The sequence below is a fragment of the Boleophthalmus pectinirostris genome, unplaced genomic scaffold (genome assembly GCF_026225935.1).
Source record: "Boleophthalmus pectinirostris isolate CB_2022bp ecotype Guang Dong unplaced genomic scaffold, ASM2622593v1 HiC_scaffold_22, whole genome shotgun sequence".
Taxonomy (NCBI): Eukaryota; Metazoa; Chordata; class Actinopteri; order Gobiiformes; family Gobiidae; genus Boleophthalmus; species Boleophthalmus pectinirostris.
Window position 1 is genome coordinate 17,466,885 of NW_026571190.1, and position 23,956 is coordinate 17,490,840.

The following is a 23,956-nucleotide window of genomic DNA, read 5'->3' on the forward strand; positions in this document are numbered from 1 at the left end:
CAACTCAGTCTCCAAACACAGACCATTGGCTCATCACTTTGGCTAAGAGCCTATTAGCAGCAATGTGGCCACGAATGACATCATGTTTCTCTCCAGCTCATATTGGATAACCCCCAAGTCCCACTCTCTTTGTGATCACTTCAATATTTGCTGTATTCACATGTTTATTATTATTTGTGTGTTTGTGCTGTATTTGTGGATACAGGTAAATGGAAGAGCAGGACAGGAGCAGGTCCCCATCACGTCGCACCAGTCGAGTGGAGCAGGTGGTGGGACGATGGCTCAGACGCTCCAGAGATCTTGGGAGCAGGTCTCACTCTGCGGGCAGGTAATATAAGTGCTTTACTTCATGGAATTTTTTAGTTTAGCTTTTGTGTGTTGAAATTGGTGTATTGTTGGTGTGTGCATTCATAAATAACTATGGAGTTAGGAGTGGGGGATATAGAACAAAAAATCTTGGAGCTACAATTTTAATTTTATTATGTGTCGATGTTGGTTCATGTTTTCACATTATGCTATTATGTGTTTGTAATTAACATTACGGGTGTTATACAGACATTTCCTTGACGTCTAGTATCTTTAGAATGGCTTTAATGGTGCATTGTGTAACTTTTCGGGTGGATCAAGTGACAGGTCAGATCTGTGAACCCCACTCACTGTCAGAATGCCTGTTTTTCTATGTATTTTTGAGCTATAAATCCTCCCGTAATTAAATAATTGTAAGGCAGAGCTGTTTAATATCATACAGCAGAACATTCCAGGCAGAGCAATGACATATCCATAGAAACAAATAGATGATGGACCCCTAACCAAAAAGTTATGCAGTGTACCTTTAAGTGTGTTTAAGTCATCTGCTTGAGAGTTCATACTTCACTGTGATTGGTTATTTCCCCCTGTTATTCACTCAGAGACTTAGGGTGGCTGAGCAATAGAGGAATGGGTGGGGAAAGGTGTCTGTGTTTGAGCAGAATGCTGCATAAAATTTTTCACAATCTTGACAATATCACCAAAGTAACATATCTCCATGTTGCCCAGCCCTATATGCAATGTAGTTTTTGACCTCTGATTCCCAATTTGTCTTGTCACTTATACCTCAAATTTTGGATTGGATCAATATATTGGATAGATATATATTTATTTTATGTCATATCATATTTTTTGTGTTTTATGGAATTCATTGCAATAATTTAATCATTTTGCTAACAAAATATTGTGACTTAAAAAAACAACAACATTCATTTCACTTAACTTGAAAAAGTGGTCAAAACTTTCAAAAAATGATCCTAATCGGACTTGGGTTCTTGTGGAGACAAAAGAAGAATTGCAGAGGCACTCTGATTTGCAGTGTATGTATATACAATACTCTTTTTTTTTGTCAGACAATCAAAATTATGAAATTTCATAAAATCCATAAATATATGATATAACATACAATGAAATACATAAAATAACTAAATATAAAAATAAATTGCATATCTAATTGCAGTGCTCTTTAGAATAGAATAGCTTTTTTCCCCATAACAGTGCAGCCCTGTTGTGAACCCATACTACATAGTCTCCTATATAATTTTTGCAGAGACAGGAGTACGTCAGAAGAAAAGACGTCCCACTCCAGTGTTCCAGAACAGAGAAGTTATGGCTTTCGCTTTAGCATCCAGATCCAGAGAGACCCAGGCTTCTGCTCGCACGGCCTCACCCTGTCCTCCAGCACTCCTATCGTGGTGCAAGACATCACCCCTGGTATGTCTCTCTCTATATATAAGATGCCTACAATGAAAACAAATAGACACCATCATCAACAATATACCACCCATACATCCTTATAAAGCATCCTTATGCTTTTAAGCCTGCATTATCCTGTTACAGTGTGCGTATAGCAGCATATCTTAAAGTGGGCAGTTCCTGAGTAGCAGGTATAAAGTGCTTCTCTGGAGTATTGTTTCAAAGCTGACACTGCAGTTTCAGAGAAGTTTTTTTTTTTTTTTTCCTTTTTTGGAGCTCCTCTCCACGGGTGGGTGGTTTTCTGTGCCAAGGTGATGCAGTGTTTTGGTCTGCTTAGCTGTTACTTCTGATCAAGACATACACTTCTTCTTGGCAGTCCTAAGGCAGTTGTAGTGTAACATGGGTGGACAATACGTCTCAATTTGTAGCCTTGAAGCATGGAGCATCTGGACCACATGTGTAAAGGTGACATTATTCACAATTTGTCTGTATAAATTATGCATAAATTTAATTTCTAGCGTGAACATCTATTCTGTTCTCCTATTATTGTCAAACTGCCGTACGTCTCATCACTACATACTTTGAATGGATGCAAGAACATACTTGAACAATAATATCCTAAACCATTTTTAATTTTACTACAAAATGTTGGTAGGTGTAACAAGAATATGCACAATTTTTGTGAAGGTGAAGTCAAAGATGCAATTGGCTATTCAAGATAAAGGACTAATAAAGATTTAGAAACAAGTAATTAGAAGTAAAACAAATAGACACACAGGACAATAATGTTGTATAAATGACATCAAAAATTACATTCAGTTATTTTGCTCTTTTGTTGTTAATATTCACCATATGTCCTCACCTTTGCTTTAATGTATTGGTCTGGTCTGAGATGGCTGAGATTTTCCATTTGCAAATTAGTTAATTTCTCTACATTTCTTCTGCATTCATTTCGCTCTTGAGTTCCTTGTTAGACCCTAGTTTATTTGTGCGTCTCCTTAGCAGATGAAGTTGTGGAGCAGTGCCAGAGTACTGCGGTCCACTGGCCCGAGGACAAGACGAAATGTTAGAAACCTCTGTGGGGACTGACACTGCACACAAGCACAATAAATCAGGATTAAAGAGGGAACTTACCAACTAAATGTAGAAAGCACTGTAGTCATTGTCCTTATAAATGAATGGAAAAGTACACCTATTAAACATAACATTATACACTACCAAACTAACTGAACAGAATCGATTATGATCTCAGTAATTTGAGCTACAATTACTAATTTGTAGGATACCCAGCCAGCTCTGTACCTTGGGAACACCTCATAATATCGACCCATCACTTAATGGTAAACATTTATAAAACTTGCTTTTGCACTTGGTTTAAATCTTCATTATCCTAATTGTATTGATATGTCTTTATCCAACTGGTCTTTAGCTCTCACAAACCCTTTAGCATTTAGTTACTATTCACATGCCTGAAACACTGAAACAAAGGGTCCTAATGCTGCTTTTGGCTCTGGGGTTGCAATCACTAAAATGCAACTACATTATTAGATTATTATTAGAATATTATTATATGTTTTATATATTCAGTATATTAGGTGAAAACACAACATTTACTCATTTAAGGTCCTATATTACACAAAATGGATTCTTGTGAGATTTAAGCAATGTTATAAAGATATTACATCATTATTGACACATTTGTTTCATTTACATGTGTTTAACACAATTCCTGCATAGTTCTTCTCTCAAACAGAAAACACTCCTTGTAATGTCATGCTCCAGTGTGATTTTAAACTCCATACACCTTCACTAGAATCGTTTGGATGATTACAGACCATAAATAGTCAGTCTCTACTGAACTAAAGGTAAAAGGTAACTGTTAATTTGGAAGTCATCGCTACATTGCATCACAGGGTGAAACAGAGCATTATAAGCTTTGGAGATGTAGACATACTAATAACAAACGGTTACTCAAACGTGTGTGAATGAACAAATGTGTCAATAATGGGGTAATATCTTTATAGCATGACTTAAATCTCACAAGAATCCATTTGGTGTAATGTAGGACCTTTAACAAGAATAAAGTTGTTCATCTAGCTTTTACAATTTTCTCCTTATATACCAGTATATTCAGATTGAAAATTAGAACGTCATAACAACGTCTTGCTTTCAACCCATGTACAGAAGCATAATGTAAGAAGCTGTGTTATCATAAGGTGTCTCCAGTGTATTTGTGTCTAATTACTTGTTTTGTCTCATTAATTACCTTGTGTACAGTTACTTTTGTATAGTAAAAATTCTTATAGTTATATCGTGGTCAAGAAATATGACATGGTTCCAGTTCTTTAAAACGAAAGTGCTTTCTTTGTGCAGCATCAAACACTGCAGCTGAACAATCGCACAGTTGGAATCCCAAAATAGAAACATCAACCCATTGTGTTGAGTAGTCGCAGTCTACAGCCATCTCTACTACTACAGAGCTACTCCAGAAACTTTTGTGGCTCAGATGTCTTTGTCTTACTTTAAATACACTTACACATTTGTATGGGAATTTCATTTAGCTGATCAAATCATATTGCAGCAAAGAAAGGAAAGAAAGGATGTACTCTGTAAGTTTTGTCAAGTTATTTTGACACCAAGCCCCGATTCTTGGGCGAATAGATCATTCCTTCACTAAATGGCTGTCTTGCATTTATTATTGTCTGCTTCCATCTGTTGCACTGTAAGGGCCACATATAGAGAATAGTTTTGTATGCCACTTAGCCTTTGCTGCTGTCTGAAGTTGGATGTCTGAATTCCCTGGAGGTTTAAGGGCAGATCAAGTGCTCTGCTGTGCCATCTGCTCCTGCCAAACATAAACTGTGATAGCACGAATGCCTTTGTATTACACATCAAGGGCAAAACACATATTTTTATCAAGTTTAACTGTCTAAAGTCCTCAAAATGGTGTTCATAACTGAAAAAAGTCATGTGAAATTGAGGAATACAGTAGAATTAGCTTTATTCCTTTATATTATATAATTAATCAAATAAATAATAAAAATAATAATGTGAATTGTCAATTAATATGAAAATGGATCACTAACTAGTCAACTACTAAAATAACTATTAGCCTTAGTCATAATACACAGTGGCAGAGTGGCTATCAGCCCAGAATCTCAATCCTTTTCACAGTCCATATTACATGATCTACCGGAGTTGTCTTATCTTACTGCGGTTCTTTCTAATGATTGTTAGTGTTTTTTTTCAGGGGGGTTTTGACTTTTTTAACCCAATTTAGATATAGGTTTTCATTAGTCCAGAGGAGCTTCTAGGACTTGCTGTTTCAATCCATGTTTTCAATCAATAATTTCAATGGTCACTTGATTTGAACGGGGAATAGCATTCCTAATGTGCCTCTACAGAGCACTGAATCATTGAGAATAGAGGTTGGTCGATTTAAAAAGGTTAGAAATAAAAAATAAAAAAAATAAAAAAACATGCAAAGATGATTGATGCTTTGAATCTTCTAGAATTGACCTAGAGTTGTTGTGGATTCGATCCCCAGTCCTGATTATAAATATAAATAAAGAACCTTTACCTTTAAAGGGGCATTAACATTCCTGGTGGAGGGTTTCTTTCTATGGAGATGTTATTGCTTTCTTTGGAATGTTCCATAATATAGCATTAAACTCATCTAACTTCATAGAGACAATCAGGTGGCACAATCAGATCAAGGTCAGGTCACAGGTCAGATCTGTGGAGATGCGACCCCACAGAAATAAAACACAGTTGAATGCAATACTTTCATGTCATACATTTCAGACAAAACAACAACATTTCAGACAAAACAACAACATCGCAGAATTAGGTAGTGGACTGCTTACCAGAAAAGTACATTTAAAACTAGGACTTGATTTATAGACTAGTTGCATACATAATGAGATTTAAGCTTTAAGATTTTAAGCGAACACTATATAAGTTAATATATGCACATTGATGGAAGGCCTCTTGCTTGAGCCTTGTGTGTGTGCTGTGTGTGCATGTGTGCCTGGTGTGTGCCAGATGTGATATGAATATGTGTATAAGGCTAAACAGCACAAGGACATGTTCTATACAGGTGGTCCCGCAGATGGCCGCCTCGTCCCTGGAGACCGCCTGGTGAAGATCAATAATGTCTGTGCGGATGATCTGACCCCTGCACAGGCTGCCGAAATACTCAGGTCCACTCTTTTGCACACTGCTATACACACAGGGGTAGTAATGGACATGAGGGTGATACTAAATGCCTATATGTAAGGTAATTTGCAAGGCAAGGTCTCATAATTCATAATGGCATTTTTCTATGTTATGTTGTGATGAAGTGATGATGTCATACTATTTAGCTAAGAGTAAATGTACATCTTTTTATACTTGGTAATCACCTAAATTTTAGTAACTATTACAAAACATTTATTTATCTCTAGTGAGCTTTTAGCCATGTTAGTATGCTGTTACCTCATCAAAAACATACCTGGAGTTGTTTGAGTAATCCTTAGGGATGTAACAATAACCGAAATATTGCGATATCATATCGTCAAAGTTCTCACAATAATATACAATACATATACAATATATCGAACTACAAGTCTCTTTGCTTAAATTAAAAGTTATGGTGCAGTAATAGCTACGAAAAGATAGAGGGAACTACATAGACCATGATCCTTTGCTCCATTTCAGTGCAGACTACATGAAGAAATAACAGTTCTAAGCACTTTTAAGTCTTGTCAAGGCATTTTAAGAGGAAAAAGTAGCATATTAACAGTTTTTTAGCCTCCACAAAATATCTCAATAAATATCGTACCATGAGATGTATATCATGAAAATATCGTACAGAGAGATTTGGATACTGTGACATCTCTAATCGTGAACCTACCCACCATATCGTGAGCTTTCCCAGGATATCACAATAAATATTGTACCATGAGGTTCATACTGTGACGATATCATATCATGAGACTTGGATATCCTTACACCCCTAGTAATCCTGCATTGTTAGTCTGTTTACATCTCCAAAGTTCAAAATGCTCTGCTCCACCTTGTGATGTCATTTAGTGGTAGTTTTCAAGTGAACAACTACCTTTTACCTTTTGTTCAGTATAAGTTGGCAATTACAGGGCTGAAAGCATCCAAATGATTCTAGAGAAGGTGTATGGAGTTTAAAAACATAGTGGAGCATTTCTTGTATTACCACTTGACATCACAAGGGGGAACAGAGTGTTTTTAGTTTGAGAGAAAAACAGGGTTTGTGTGTTAAACATGTGTGAATGAAACAAAACACAACTCCGAGTATGTTCTTGATGAGGAAACAACAGCATAACATTATACATCAGCGTAATATGGGCCCTTTAACAATAATTTTAATATGTATTCTAAAACTGTGTATGTTTTCTTTGTAGGGAGTGTCACGATACATTGACGATGACAGTGCTGCGGACAATGCTGGTGAGTTTACTACATCACTGCTATGTTGCATGGTGCTTACTCTATGTAACCACACGCCTCCTGTTTATCAACATGGGACATAAAAATGCTGGGGTCAATGCAACCATTCATCAACAAGTCAATTAGACTGAGGGTCAAGGCCAACGTGTGCTTCAATGCCAAGGTCTCGCCATTCAATCAATGTTGTAGTTGACAATGTATTAAAGCATCAGAAAGACCCTGTATTAACTGCCATAGCCCCATGTTCTTTGTCTGTCATGACTTTTCAAGGGATGTCAAGAGGAATCAATTTTTCAATGAACTGTGATCATATTGGGTCGCAATAAGATAAACATAAGAAGAGGCAATAATTTAAGATTATAGATGTAATCTGTACTGGCAATTTGAATGGTTGCACTGGGCCAGTCATACAGACTCCATATACCTAGGTTAAAATGTGGTGAAACTTGATCTGATCTTGGTTTTACCAATGTCTTGGTTTTTCTGTGGGGTCCTATAATATACATAATATGCCAACTGTGTTTAGACCAGTGTTTCTCAAACTTTCATTTCTGGGGACGGATATTTTAAAAGTCACAACCCTTTGTGACCGAAGTCAGTAGACATTATTCGTAAATCACAAAATAAAGGTGGATTTGACCATTATTGAACATTAATGAGGATATTTTATTGTTGACTGAGTGACTGTGTCTCTCTGAACAATTAGTATTACTCAAGTTTTAAACAATGAAAAACAGTCATTGAACCAGAAATAAAAAGGATCCATAAGTCACCTATTTGGACATTAATTGTAGCCCATTTTTTTTTCTTTTCAACATTCATTTGAACCAGCAATATTGGAACAAAATAGTCCCTAGCTCTCTCATGTGTCAGAACTGTATATTGCAGACCTACATGCAGATTGTGACAAGGCGACCCAAGAAAAAAATCTCTTGCGACCCACTTGAGGGTCGCAACCCAGTCTTTGGGAAACAATGGTTAGACCACTTCAGACATGTTAAGAAATGCACTTGATTTATATATTAGTTTTGCAGTTAATATTTCAGACTGCTGTCATGCATCAGAATGCATTTCAAAATTTGATCTATGAATTGAATTTCTAGATAAAGTTTTAAATTGTATCATTTAAAATTGGTCAGTTCAATTCAAGCTTATCTATACAGCTTATCTGACTGAAGTGCTTCACATGAGTTAGTAGCAATATGAAAAATGATGCAGTACAGAAAAATAGACTCAAATCACAATATTTTAACTGGCAATAATCCAACACAACAATTTGGCTGGTGTCTGGCCTGGTGTCTCCCCTCCTCAGTGCATTGAATGATCTGAGGGCAGTGTCTCTAAGTGTTTGGGTGATGTATGTGTGAGTGCAGGTGAAGTGGATCGGTACATCAGCGTTTCTCATTAGGGCTGTTGCTGACGGGGGCAGATTTAAGTGATTCATGACCACTCGCACCTCCCCCAATGAGTCTGAGTGAAGATTTGGAAAATGTTTTTGGAAATATATCAGTCTGGCAGAATTGTAATGAAAAAATATAGACCGAAAGCAATCATCAGTCATATGATAAAATTCCTAAACAATGATGTCAAACAGTAATCTTAGGTGTAGTGGTTTTGTGAACTGGGCGAGCTCTCATCCTGGGTTAGTCTTGAAGTTTTATTGTCTTGAGGACAAATTCACATTTGCACATAGACTACCTGAAAACTGTGACTAAGGCCTGGTTTAGTCTTAGTCTTGTCCTGGTTTAATTCTGGTCCATTAGTGGTTTACTACACTGTCTTGAATTTGACCTGGCGTACTCCTGTTTGACCAGGTCTTGCCTTAATGCCCTAATTAAGTTGGTTCAGTTTGCTGTGTAATCCCACGCTCACAGCTAGTCTTGGTGAAGATAAAGAACATAATGGGATTTTCCTTAGACTTTCAAAGTAAAAGAAAACTTATTTTAAGTAGCCTTGTATATTGATTATTGGACTTTATATTATACACAGGCACAGCTCATTATTGCATTGGTTGGTTTAAAAAGAGAGGAGCTTGTGTCAATGATTGTTAAAAATTGTGATAAAATAACTGGTGAGTCATTATAACTATGCTTAATATCAACTCTATGGTCATATTGTTGTGGAAAAGGTCACATACAGATACAACTGAGTGCATAAGCAGGCACAATTGTAACATTGCATAGAACATTACAGGATATAATGTGTCTAATGAAAAATGTGTTTTTCATTACAGCATTTTAGTTTACACATAATACAATTCCTGCAACATTGAGTGTGAAACAGAGCTATTGTCTTAGATTATGCAACATTTTAACACCTTTCTTAACATTTCCTGGGTCACCGATATTTTTAACTATTTATATGTGTTGGTGCCAAAGCAAATTTTGAGACACAAATCTTTATACAATTAGGAAGTGACAAAAAATTGTAAAACTGTAATATATGACTTTCTGAAAAGTAATTACCAAAGATGTTTTTAAATTAAGATGTATTTAGAAACATTTACCATAATGACAAAAATGTTAATAGTTAATTAAGAAGATTAGGCCCTGCTTAGTTAGTACTGTGATAAAAGACCACTGGCAAGACTTTTCACCCATATGTAGCTTGACAGTGCTAGTTTACCACTATAGTGTATAATGAATAATGCATTGGGTGTTTTGAACGGTGCTATATAAATGAAATGTGTTATTATGCAAATTATTATCAACATTAACAGTATTAGTTTTTACTTTTTTAACTGAAGATTATAGTTGTAGATGCTAATTTTGGCTTTTCTTGAAAACAACTGATGGAGTTCATTGACTGAGACCTCTGTTTGCAGGGGCCAAAGTCATCCTTCATCACTCCAGAGAAAAAGGCCAAGCTCAAGTGTAACCCTGTGAAAGTGCGCTTTGCTGAAGAGGTGGAAGTCAACGGACAGTCTCAGGTACATCCCACAGAGCCAGAGTTAAGCCTACTAATTATACTAATTATAATGAAATGTGTCACTTACTTTAAAATAAAATGGAAAAGATTATATGAGTTCTTCACTTTCAATGGCCTACTACAGCTATAGTAGCAGTAGTGTAATATAGTATATAATTACTACTACTATTTTTGGCTTTCAGCTTCCTGTTATATGAGACTTTTTGAAGATTTCTTCCCTTTCAAAAGATATAATGTTTTGTTTTAAATTGTTAATTACTGTGACAATACTCCAAATCTTCATCATCCTGAAACCGATTGAATTGGTTTTGAATTATCAAAAATGAGGACTCAAACTCAAAACTAATTTGTCTATTATTTGAATGCAAAAAATTCCTCACAATGGAATCCATGACAATAAAAATGTGATTGAAGTCCATGAATAGTATAACAGTGTGCTGTAGTATCTTACACTAAGGTATCGCTATCCCCATACCAATTCAAACTTGTGAACTATGATTTTATATAGATCTTATTAGCAGAGCATTTCTGTTTTTGGCCTTATATTACTAAGCCTGTTAGGAAAAATATAACAAGAAGATTTTTTTAATGAAATTATGGAATGTACCACAATACTAGGAGATCCCAATTGAAGTTTAGGTCAGGGTTATTGTTTTCTTTATAGTATAGGGCCTTCATAGGGATCTTAATTGTGTCTATGTTACCTAAGATAGTATTTTACACAGTGAAAGCCAATTACAGAAGAACACATGCCATAGTTTAGTATGTATTATAAGTTCCCTGTTGCTTCTCCATAAGAAATTATTTATGATAATTTTTCCAAGCAAAATTAACCGTGAGCAGTTTTTAAATACATGTGTAGCTGGTTATCGTTGCTTCCTGTCTGCGGATGTGAAATTAGCGAGATGGGGAAAACCACAGAGATAAGAGTGCCCATTACTAATCATTGAGAAAACACAGATCAATATGTGCCTCTCCTCTTGTCTCCTAATGCCCACGATTACTGCACAATACAGCCATATTAGTGAAGGAGGGGCAGTGGGAGAGCCGCATGGTATAAACAAAGTAGAAAAAAGAATGGAAATATACAAATGGGGGAAATATATATAGTATTATCAATAGCTGTTGTCCTGAAGATTATAATTTTGTGTACAAGTAATAATATTATAATGTATTGTAAGCTAAATGCACACAAGTTAACAAAATGACTACATTCGTGTCCTCTTTCACTATATCTACATGTATTCTCTTTAGTCTTCCTTGTGGCTTTCTTCTACAGAGAATATTTCCTTACCCTTCTATAAATCTGTCTACTAAGATAGCAAAATGAATCACAATGAAATCATAATTTAAAGGTTGTAATTAGCAAATTGCAATGGCTGCAGTTATTGAAGTAATACAATGTCCTCTGCAGAGTCTAATGTATTAGCAGCTCTGGTCTTACTTCTGATTCTTGCATTTGTTTAGCAATTTTAATATGTATTGAAAAACAGATAAGAATACTAGTACATACAATGTATGCTCCAAAATTGGACCCACTATTTCACATGTTAGCCTGAAAGCCTGAAACATCAAACATGAGCTCTCTGCTGTTCTAACCCCTCTTCTTTCCCAAAGACATCCTCAATATCTTTTGGGTCACTGAATGTAAAACATCTTAAAAGCCAGGGTTTGACTTGCGTTGACCCAGGCTGGTTGTAATATGTCTGGTTATGTTCATTATTTATGGCTGTGATGGAGTTTTTATGATGCTCTGTCTTGACCTTTGACCTCTATTTTTGAAGGGGAACTCGCTGCTCTTTCTGCCCAATGTCCTAAAGGTTTATCTGGAAAACGGACAGACCAAGGCCTTCAAATTTGAACCAAGCACCACTGTAAAGGTATGGGTCAACAATAAATTACAGTTTAGCAAGACACTATAAACAACATTGTTGACTGTTAGCAAAAAATTGATAACCAAGAGAAGTAAAAGATTTTGTTAACAGCCACCAGCAGTAACAGAAGTAGTACTAGCAGTGCATTTAGCATACATGTGTATTTTTCTTTTCATAAGTACATGTCATTATTAGATGTAGTGTTGTGCAAAATATTTGAATAAAATCAACTCAACAATGTAATAGTGAACACATTAAATGTCAGTTACTATTGTACTTTTCCACTGCTAGAAAAAGGTACATCTACTACTGTGCTACTACTACTAACACATCTGGTGCTGCTACCAAACTTATCAAATTCTACCACTACAGCTATTCAGAAATACTATGGTTTATTTATTTAGAGACACACATCATAGAAGCACAGCAGAGACCCTCATTATACAGCAATTACATACGCACAGTATACAGACGCCTTTGACTTACGTTTACTAATTATTATACTTCCATTCGGCTTGTATTCCTCCCTTTCTTGACAAGCTACTACTGTAGAACTAGTTATTACCAGTTTTAATACTGTTCTTTGAAATGAAAAGTATTATTATTATTATGTACTCATACTGTCTCTATTCCAGGACATAGTGATGACGCTGAAAGAGAAACTGTCTCTGATTCGAATTGAGCACTTTTCATTGGTTCTTGAGCAGCAGCCCGGTGTGACCAAACTACTGCACCTCCACGAAGATGAGAGAATACAGCAGGTGCAGACACTATAAAACTCTATGATGATTTCTGGGTATTTAAACATGTTTTAAACATGTCTGTATAATCTTTTGTAGATTGTGCAGAAGAAAGAACCCCATGATTACAGATGTCTGTTTCGAGCCTGTTTTGTTCCCAGGGACCCTCAGCTTCTGCTCGAGGAAGACCCCATGTCCTTTGAATACCTCTTTCTGCAGGTGACAAAGTCAATTTAGTTTTATGTCAATTTAATACACTGGATACAAATCATTATTGAAAAGGCACTTTTATCACACATAGACAATATTCATTGGTTTCAGTTACATTTTGGGTGTCCAAAAATATATTTCAAAAATATGTATATCACTGCAGTGTTTTGAATGGATTATTTGTGTGAGATTGGATTCTAAACTTAATTTTGAAATTCCTGTTAAAGTTCGAGTTTAACTTTAGGCTTGTGTTATACCAGGTTTATCTATGTTAAGTCTTAATTTTGTCTTTGTTCATCCCTGGTATTGTTCCTTGATTTAATCCTTCAATTCTACTCCTACTTTAACCCCAGCTGTTATGGCAAGTAATATTGGATAATGTGTTATTAGAAGAACAAGAGTGCAGCTACTTTAATTAGAAACGTCACTCTGGGTTTGCTTATGTTTGTGATGTATTACTTAGCCTTTGACGAGCTGTTTGAATTGTGCCATAGGGAGTGAATGATGTGCTACAGGAGCGCTTTGCAGTGGAGATGAAGTGTAACACGGCTTTACGGCTCGCAGCTCTGCACATCCAGGAGAGACTGGCCAGCAGTGGATACTCCCCGAAGACCAACCTCAAGACAATCACGTGAGACAATAACATTACAAGTACATAAGTAGCTCATTGAATTGATCTTAATGGTCCTATATTACACAAAGTTTACTCTTGTGAGCTTTATGTTATAATGTTACTGCCTCAAAAATTTACCTGGATTTATGTTTTGTTTCATTCACACATGCTTGAGTAATCCATGATTATTAGTCTGAGAATTTAGTCTTAAATTTTCTGTTCCACCTCCTTGATGTAAATACACCCTATTTATTGTAAACTGCCTTAATGATAACTTACACCTAATATGATCTGTTTTGGTGGAGTGGCGGTCTAATATTTCTGTTCTATACTAGTTTTGCACAATATTTTAGTAGAGCCAGTTTAGTCCTTGTCAAAATCTTGCTAAGTGCATATTTTATTGGATAAACCTTTTCTGTATGGTCTTAAGGATCTAAAGGTGTACTATGTGACTTTTCTGATGAAGGGTCAACCACTTGCTTGTCTTCATTTAGATGTTATTGCTTTGCCTGCAATGTTCCACAGAATGGCATTTAACTTTTATATTGGGTGACGCTACCAGGACGTCACCCAGTTACCAAGTTACCGGTCAGATGTGTAAGATTGATAAGTTTAATGCCATACTGTGGAACATTCTAGGCAAAGCAATAACATTTCTATGGAGGCAAGCAGATGGAAGGCAGAAACCTTTAAAAGAAAAGTTACATAGGGCCCAGGTTTATAAAAGAATATCCTGGAACTTGTACAATTCTGGTAAAATTATTGCTCAAACATTGTCCTAATTGCGGTCATTTGTCTTAAATGCATTTCTGTATTTGTTACAGTAAAACCTGGGGTATAGAAAGCTTTGTGTCCACTACATTACTGAGAAACATGAAGGAGAAAGACCTGAAGAAGGCCATAAACTATCACCTGAAGAAGTGCCAGTCACTGCAGGATCCCAAACTGAAGCCTTCTTCCATTGATCAGGCACGGATCAATTATTTGGAAGAGCTCTGTGACCTCAAGTCATTTGGAGGAAAATCATTTAGTGCTACACTCATGGTAAGCACAAGGACTGACACCCTAATACACTGATAAAGGAGCACTGATATTGAAAACCACACACATTGTGGAGAATGGTCTTGTGATACTAATTTGCAACCAATCTGCTAAATGTTGTAATCAAAATAATAATTTTCCAGGGAACTTAACAATTTGCTATCCAGATTCTAAGTATCAATAGTGAATAATGACATAGATAGGACAAAGTTGAATCTTTTCTGAATACCAAAAGAAAAACTCAATTCTGTCAGTGTTTTTTAATTGAATGTTTCACGGTGAAATGTCTTCACTCTAAAATATTTGTTCACTTGACAGAATTTAATTTTACTTTTACTATGGATCCTACCTGGGCAACTAAGGGATTACACAAACATCTTTAGTGAATAGTTTTAGAATTGTTATTTTCTGCTAGAACACATATTCTAAAAGATTTATTGTCATGGTGTCAAAATTAAGGATCTAGTCTTCACCTTGGTATTGAAAAGTTTTAGTTAGACCTGTTATCTGCTTTTTCTCCTTCCTTTTGTGAGTTTTTTTGTAAATCAGTACAGATTTGATTCTGATCATATTTAAGTCATAAATTGATAACAATTTTATGAATAGGTAAGGCATGAGATTGTTTTTGAGACTATATTTTTGCAACCTAATTTGACCTTCTGTATTTCCCAGCTTCAGGACAGAGAGTCGACTGTTAACCTTTTGGTCGGAGCTCGTTATGGTGTAAGCCAAGTGGTCAACCGAAAACTCAGCATCATGACGGCCCTCACCGATTTCAACAGCATCACACGTGTTGAACTGGTGCCCGAATCTGACCGCGTCAGCCTGGTTAAAATATATGTGCAGGACATCAAGGCAAGAGCAGCCCTAGATCAACATAAATGGCCCAGATCGCTACAATTTGCTCTTAATCTAATCAGTCTTCTTTCTCCTTTTTACAGCCCATCACCCTGCTCCTGGAGACTGCAGCAGCTAAAGACATGTCCTGCCTTATAGCGGGGTATTGTCGAGTGTTTATTGACCCCAACATTAATGTTTTTCCCTGGATAGAGGATGACAAAAAGTACAAAATATCGGCAGAAGAAGGTACTAAAGATTTAGTGGTAAAATAATCCCTCCCTTATGAGTTTATTCAAATATTTTGACCAAACAAAAATGTGTGTCTTGCAAAGTTCACATTTATTTGTTCTGACTGATTTCTCATTTCTCAACTAAAAGGCAAACTTTTTTTTACTTTTCTTGTTTTACATGTGAATTGGCATGAGGGGTAGGAAATATAAACATTTATATCACAGTTTTCTTCCATTTTTATCACCATAGTATCTTGATACTGTCTTGAAGAGATAACTAAAGTAATTTGCTTCTTCTGAATGCTCACTCTTCATTGCAGTTGGTTAAAGGTTGTATGGAGGATTTTTTTTGTTTCAAATTGTCAATGATAGCATTATAGAGGTGCAGTAGCCTTGTAATTATGATGACCAAAAAAAAGAGAATAAAAATTAATCAACTCTGGACGTGGTGGGGCCAGCTAAACATTTGCCAATAGATAACGACACTGCCTCGTTATCTGTTAGCTGACAGGCTGTCAATCAATCTCCATACGTTTCTAGCGTAACTGACTTGCCTGCGCGCCGCCGGTACGTGGTTTACGTACGCCTGTCACGCACTCCACAGACGCAAGCCGCACAGACGCTGTTTACTCCACCAACGCAACAGTTCTTAGCGGCTTTTTTTGACCTATATCTTCCTCGCAGTTCGCACAAAGTTTGTTGCAATGGCAGACAAGAATCCAGGAGCAGTTAGCCGCAAAAGAAAGTCCGTTTTTGAGATTGCTGAAAGAAGAAGACAAGGGGAAAAGCAGCGAAGCCAAACTAAGGTGATTCTTGTAGATTCATTCCAGCGATGGCGCAAATGAAGCAGACACAGGGTCTAAATACTGACGCACTGGTCCACAAATTACTCCTGGACAGGTCACTTCTGCTTATTATGAAAACGTACTTTATTTCCAAGAGCTAGACAAACGTTTTTCAGGACACGAAAGCGATATCCTATGTCTGAAAACGTAATTTTCAAGGCAAAGAGAGTCCGCTTGCTGCTGTGTGTTGTAGCTAGTTCATTCGCACTGAATCTCCGCGCACTCTTCTCTGCACCCCTTTCCTGCTCCTCTCCCCGCTGCCCGATCCGCTCTTCCCCCTGCTCCTCACTTCTCCGGGCACGGAATCTCCGCGCACCGCTCCCCTCTCCTCTCCCTGCTCCCTGCTCCTCACTTCTCGTCCGCGAACGAAATGTCCGCACACCCGCTCCCCCCGCTCCTCACTTCTCCGTCTTGCCTAACCAACACTGTAGTTAGTTGTTTACAAGTCATGTGCAGCGGCTGTAAACAAACCTGTTTCTGGCGTAGTGAGGAGGAGGGAGAAGGCGTTTCTACGTAGGGAGCTGTAGGGGAGGGGGGGTGGTTTCACGCATGCGCAACATTTGAAAAAGGACAAACAGTCGCTGGATTTCTCGTTCCTTGGAAAATCCTCTATACAACCTTTAAATCACCTGTCACTCACTTGGGACATTGTAGAGGCTGACCAATCAGAGGATTGGATGGGGAATACCGTCAGCATTAGAACATAAACTTGCTTTTTTGAATCACAATATGTTACTAAAATAGCATATTGAAATGACTTAGTTCAGGAATTATATCACAATTTCGATCACCATATCACACAGTCCTCTTGTTTACAGAGCTTAATATAGCTGCAGCTGCCTCCTATATTAACACAGAGACAAGACAACCAAAAAAAAGAAACTGCATAATACTCATTTGTGAGTCTTCCTTACATTTATAAGATATAGCTCTATTGAATATTGTGATATTGTGAGAATTCCAGCATCGTCAATTGCATTGTTGTGTTCTTTATTGTATAGCAATGACATATTTTGCCAGAAAACCCATAAACTGGTCTCGCCTCATGGCAAATATGACTTGGTGTATATTGTTGACACCATGTTGTTTTTATGCTGCAGGTTACGTGTCGAGATGTGCCAGCGACTCTGATAGCTCCACTGACATTGACATCATAAACATGGTGACCTCCCCACGCAACCGCTCCTCCTCCGAAGCACATGCGATCAGGAGAAAAGAGAGGGTGAAGAGGAGGAAGAGAGAGTTCAAGATCGAAAAACCCCTACAGGACATGAAGAATGCAGATTCAGAAGTGATAATGTTAGAAACTCATGGAGAAATGAACATGACAGAGAGGGTGGTTGGTGGAGGGGCAGAGGAGCACCAATCAGAAGCTTCAGATTCTTGCCATGTTTTGACGAGCCTGTCCTGTGATTCCTTAGACGCATTAGAGGAAGACGACTTGCTATCCTGCTCATCCCACCACATATCTCAAACTGTCCCACTTCAATTACATCATTATACCCCTGTCCTAAATGAGTCACACCTTCTCGGACCTCCACCTGCCCATTCGCACCCTCTGTTACACCCAAATACTGAAGAAGTAGTCTGTAGAAAGTCCGGAGACGGAGCAGACCCGCAAATACTCACTCCACCTATGTCACCATCTACAAGCTACCAAAATGCATGTAGTGAGGATAGTTCAATGCGTTTTGCTGACTTGTCACGACTCGTAGATTTCCTCCCAAGTCCCCCAGAGGCAAGTGAAGAAGATGAGGATGTAGAGGAAGAATTGAGGAAGAGAAGAGAAAAGTTACAATGGGACAGTGGTAAAGATAAGGCTACCCCAGCATCAACATCTTCTCAAACTTCAAATGCAGAGTATGTTTTTAACTTTGACCAAAATGATGCTCGATGTTATTACAATCTGGTGTCTAATATCACCCCGGACAGCGCTCGGAGTTTGTCCCAAAGAGGAAGTGAAAGAGGTTCAGAGGGGGACTCTGCTTTGGATCAGGTCCCAATTCTCCAACCGCCCCCTGGTTTTGGAGACAGCAGTTCAGAGGAGGAGTTCTTTGATGCCAGAGATCAGCTTGCCTCCCCTGAAGATCCAAGATTAGTGTCAGCAAAAAGAGGTAATTGAGTTTTCTTGGCAATATACAGCACAAATGGGTGGATATTTGTAGCATTTTCACATATGGTGAACCCAATGTCATGTACTACTTCCTAGTATATTACTGAATTAGTGAATTGTACATCAGTAGAGATACAAAGAACACAATATGCACCTTCCTAATCTAGCAAGTGTTTTTGTTAAAACAGTATTTTCTACTGCCATCTACAGGCAGATGGAAAACTTGCTCCTTTCTGCCATTGTGTTGTTGTGCCATTGGTTGAACACTACTTTACTCTATTGAATAGAATGAGATATTGATTAACAAAATAGTAAGTTAATGTGTACAGAGTGCATAATTTGCTGTTAGTATTCCTACTATTTTTGGCTATGCAAATGTCTTATAATATATCAACTCTGCACACTTTCCCATGTTGAAATATGTCAGAATAAGTACAAAAAGTTATTTAGTCTAAATTTACTCTTCTGACTGCAAGAATTAAAATGTCACAGTTACCATAAAAGCTGACTGCTTTATAAGTAGATTTTCAGGATTTTTTTTTTTTCTTTTCCACTACTTTCATTAATATTTAAACATTTAAATACAACTACCTACAATAGGGTTGTGGAACTCATATCATAAATGGATTGCACACAAAACACACATACAAATGAAAAACATAATTATTTGTATTGTGTGTTTTTCTCTCATGCAGGTATGTGTGCTGTGGGTGAGGGGGCAGAAGCTGGACCCAATGAACGACAAGACAAAAAGGTGGGCTTTAGAGCAGGAGGCGAGAGACTGTCCCAACTCCGCAAACGATCCCGAAAGCGGCGCTCCTATCTGGAAACGGACTACACCTCCACTGTGTCTTTCCCAGAACAAGATGAAAGCAAAAAGCAGCATCGTAAAAACCTCTCAGTGGGATATTTTGATCCACAGATGCTTAGCGCAGACCCTGAACCGTCAGAGCAAACCGAAAATCCAAGTCCAACTGTCTCCTCATTGACCCATTCAGAAGGTGAACCATCCCAGCTGGAGTCTAAACCAATCTTGTCCAAACACTGCTCCAAAGAGTCTTTAAATAAACTAAGGACTTCTGAAGCACAAAACATAACCAGGAAGCAAGAAATGGAGATGGAGCCAGAGTCAATGGAATCAAAATCAGTTACAGATTTGATAAAGCCCCCTTCTCCAAATATTACCGTGGTGCGATGTAGAGTTGAGCCAGATGGAAAAGAGAGCGCTGATAGGACAGGTGATGGCAAGGAAGAAACCCACGAGGAGGCAAAAAGTGTTTTAAATAATGGTCCTTTTGATAGTCACATGTTTTTACCAGAAATATCCAAAAGTATTGTAGAAAAGATAAGCGAAAATGCAAAATTAACTACAGTTGGGGAAGCAGTGATGACAATACAGCAGAATACGTACATTGAGGAATATATTCAAGAAATTATATGCAATTCAAAATCCTTCTGCTCACCGCCTGCTCCTCCCTCATCCCCATTTGTAACTGTTCTCAGTACAACTCAAAATTACTGTTCAGAAATAGAAAACGTAATGAAAGGTAGCGAAAGCACAAACAATTCAAATGATATTCAGTGTTTGGAGGTTGTACAAAGTAATTCCACTATTTCCCAGATAGAGGGCAGTGCTACAGAGGATGAGGCTTTGGCAGTTGCTTGCTCTACCCGGACAGCAAGTGAGGAAGTTACAGACAGCACCACTTCTGATAATGTTTTTGAGGATGATGAAGGTACTGTCTCTTTAAATTCAAATTTGAGTGACACTAAACCTGATTGGGTTGTAGCGACAAGGAAAAGTTTTGTAGTTGATACAGTTGAATCTCAAATTGGCAACACTAAAACAAAAAGGCTTTATTCTCTTAGTTCAGATTTTAGCTGTGCACTTTTCTCAGTCTCTTCAAAACTTGGTGCTGCATCAAACAATATGTCTCCTAATATTGAAAATCAAATTGCTTGTAAAAATACTGTTGATTCTACAAATGACTTTACATTCTCACTAACTAAAGATTTAGTTAGCCCAAGTTTAGTCTCCACTAATTCTCCGTCTAACTTCATGTTCCAAGCTTGGTCTCCTACAATTATGAATCGCTTGTCTGCATCCACGCTCAGAAGCAAGATTCACAATTTACCTTTTTATCTGTCCCGCTCGCTAGAGTCAGTTAACCAGGCTGGTTTTGGGAACCCAAACCAAAATCTAGCAGAGGAAATCACAGATCAAGATAAAAACATCAAAATAAGTGTTACAGATGTTAACAATGTGACAGAGACATTGGACTTGGCTATTGAGTCTATTGAATCAGATGAGTCCGATACTACAGTGACGGGCTCAGACTTGGATCCTGCTCTTTCAGAAGAAAAAAATGATCTGTCACTGACACCCGCACAAAATCAGTCAGAAGACCAAAAAGACTTTACATCTGTTCAGAGTATGCCAGCTCCAGTAATAGAACCTCCAACCTCAATTGTGAACCATTTTCAGCCAAATAAAAATTCGTATATAGACACTCCAGGTCCTGTAACCACCGCGCCGGTGTCTAAAATCAGATTCACTCAGCATGGTGAAGACGTACCAGGAATAAATACTAGTCCATCCATTATCGCTCCGGTAGTAGTGACCCAACAGAGTCTAAGTGAAGCAAGTGAACCACGAGAGAGCAGCTCTGACAGTGGAAAGGCCCTAATGTGTGGACCCCAAGAGTCCAATTCGAGATCTCACATTTCTGGAGGTTGCAGGCCGTTTGCAGTTTGTGGAGAGTCGTTGCAGTCGAAGGTGCCTCTGGATGTTGTCTCTGTGAGGTCGGACTCTGGCTGCCCTGCGGTTTCTGGGTGTGATACTGTAGTGGACCCTCTGGATGCATGTGGCTGTTCGTCTGTCTACACAAACTGCTTCAATGATGGAGACACTTTTGACGAAGAGCTGACAGTGTATGAATTCTCATGTCGCACACAAAGCAGCGGGCCTCAGTTAAATGCACTGGGTCTCCCTCTCATCACCTCTGCTCCTGTCTCGCTCTTGACCACTCCGTCGTTCCCGCGCTCCATGCTGTCCTCCTCTGCCTCAGAGCTCAGCCCCCTGCTCTCCCCTCTGTCTGATGATGGACCCCAGACTCACTCACATAAAGAGATGTTGCAGCGTTTGGGGAAGCAGCAGTACCCGAGCCTCCCCACTGGGTTTCAGCTGCTCAAAGCTGATGTAGACCAGCTGCTCTCTGTCCTGGAGACCACCCACACAGACCAGTCCTCTGAGAGCGAGAGGGGGCAGCACCCACGGGACACCTGCCCAGCTCATTTCACAGAGAACAAGAGGGTGCTGCAGCTAGAGGCGCGGCGGCTCATGGCGGGGTGCCACAGGGTGGTAGGGATCGAACAGAGCCCAGAGGAGATGTTCTGCACTTTAGTTGAGTGTTTTCATATCCTGGTGGGACTTACGTCTCTGGCGCTTTGGTTCTCGAGCTGTGAGCGCTGTGAGAGGAGGAATGCAGAGGCCGTGTCTGGTCTAGTGGACGTGACACGTTCTTTCAGAGACTTTTGTGTCGCTGCAGAACGGGCCAGCAGTAAACGCAGCTGTCAGGACCTGAGCACCAAACTGTTGGCTAAACAGTGCACAGCTCTGAATGCCTCTGTCTTCTGCCTGACCCAGCTGTTCCGCACACTCACAGCTTTGTAGTCTCTGTTGAGCAAGGACCTCAAAGACTTATGAACCCATCAAATGAGACAGAATCAGTCCAAACGATCACAACAGTAAAGACACAACAGTTTGCACTATGCAGACCTCTGAATGCATGTGGTGAGTGGCTTCATGCTGTGCACGTACTGTAGCCCACAAACCAAAGGCAGAGCCTGTACCTGTCCAGAAGAAAAGGCCTACTTGAATGTACTATATAGTATTTTATGGTATACAGTATTTATTTATTCAACTATTTATCAACGGGAATGTTCAGATGATGTGCATATGTTTACATGTGTAGTTTTGCTGTATTGGTGTGACAATAGTTGGCCTTTTACAAATACAAAAGCACAGATAAACTCAAATGTTTTGTATGCATAACTCATACACTATTGGCCTTTGTTTGTAATATTACCTTTGCTCATATATTATACCTGCAATCTTGCAGGTTGTTTGGGCTTTTAATGTTACTGTTTACAAAAACTCTAGTACTATGTTTTCCTGGTGGTTACAACAAAGATAAGCAAAACCGGTGAATAAAAATACTTAAATAAATCACAGATGAAGATACATCATGGTAGTTTTTGATTGGCACATCTTGCAATGATTGTAATATTAGAAAATAAAGTTTATGTCATCCACATTGACAATTTTCAGCATTCTCCTAAACATTGGTCTTGGCAGTATACATAAACACTAAGTGCATTATTTTTAGAAATTGAAGAATAGGGCTATAAACATTCATTATCATTCATATTTGGATACACTGGGTTCTTATGACTATGTCAGTGACAGAGGTGGGTAGCACTCAGTTACCTTTACTTGAGAAACTTTTTTAAATAAATTGTAAATTTTCAGAGTACTTTTCTAACAGCATACTTTTACTCCTACTTGAGTAATATTTTATTGAAGTAGCACAACACTTACTTGAGTAAAAGTGTGGGTTACTCTTCCCACTGTGAGTAAGTCTACAAGTCATAATAGCTTTATATTGTTAATATTAAATTATTTGATTTATACTTCTTGCAATGCCCCTTTTGTGTCTAACCTTTAAAAATAACAGGTTTGGTTCATTATTTAATATTTTGTCCTTTAAATTACTAAATTAATTTAATTAACTTTTAAATCAGATGTTATATCTTGACATTTTAACTCTTTAAGTTCGACTCGAGTCACTTTCCCAGCTACATTTTTATTCTTACTTGAATAATTTCTTGGACCAGTACTTTGTACTTGTACTTGAGTAATATTATTTTGAAGTAAGGTTAGTCACCTGAGTACAGTTTTTGGCTACTCTACCCACCTCTGAGCAGTGGCTATTTGTGTTAAGACATATTACATGAGGTATAGTTTCTGTTCATGCTACTGTATAGTCTTGAATGATTTTTTCAAGGCCTAAATATGCAAATCTGTTTTGTCCTTATCTTCTGGGCTCACAAAGCATGCTGCAGTAAGTCATAAATGCATTATTATTTTATCAGGGATTTTACTGTTACTGAATGTTGATGTCTCCTGGTTTGTCATGCTTTACACTATTAAAGCCATTGGCTCATATCTACTTTTATTTCATCTTTTCAGTAAAGTGTTCACAGTTTATTATCTATTCTGTAACATCAAAAATTCAACTTTCTCCACAATGGGGGCAATATGCAATGATACAGACA

At 38.0% G+C, this 23,956-nt stretch overlaps 1 protein-coding gene across 1 annotated transcript; it reads left to right on the plus strand.

The window, feature by feature from the left end:
- Positions 1–209: 209 nt before the first annotated feature.
- On the plus strand, positions 210–22,550 carry LOC110173846 (FERM and PDZ domain-containing protein 1). Its single transcript, XM_055158443.1, has 14 exons — positions 210–328; positions 1,577–1,740; positions 5,822–5,924; positions 7,140–7,185; positions 10,010–10,114; positions 11,898–11,993; positions 12,623–12,748; positions 12,827–12,946; positions 13,432–13,568; positions 14,375–14,594; positions 15,264–15,446; positions 15,533–15,677; positions 17,607–18,620; positions 19,315–22,550. Exons 1-14 carry the CDS (start codon positions 210–212, stop codon positions 22,290–22,292), a joined length of 5,556 nt encoding a protein of 1,851 aa, XP_055014418.1. The 3' UTR covers positions 22,293–22,550.
- The last annotated feature ends 1,406 nt before the right edge of the window (positions 22,551–23,956 follow it).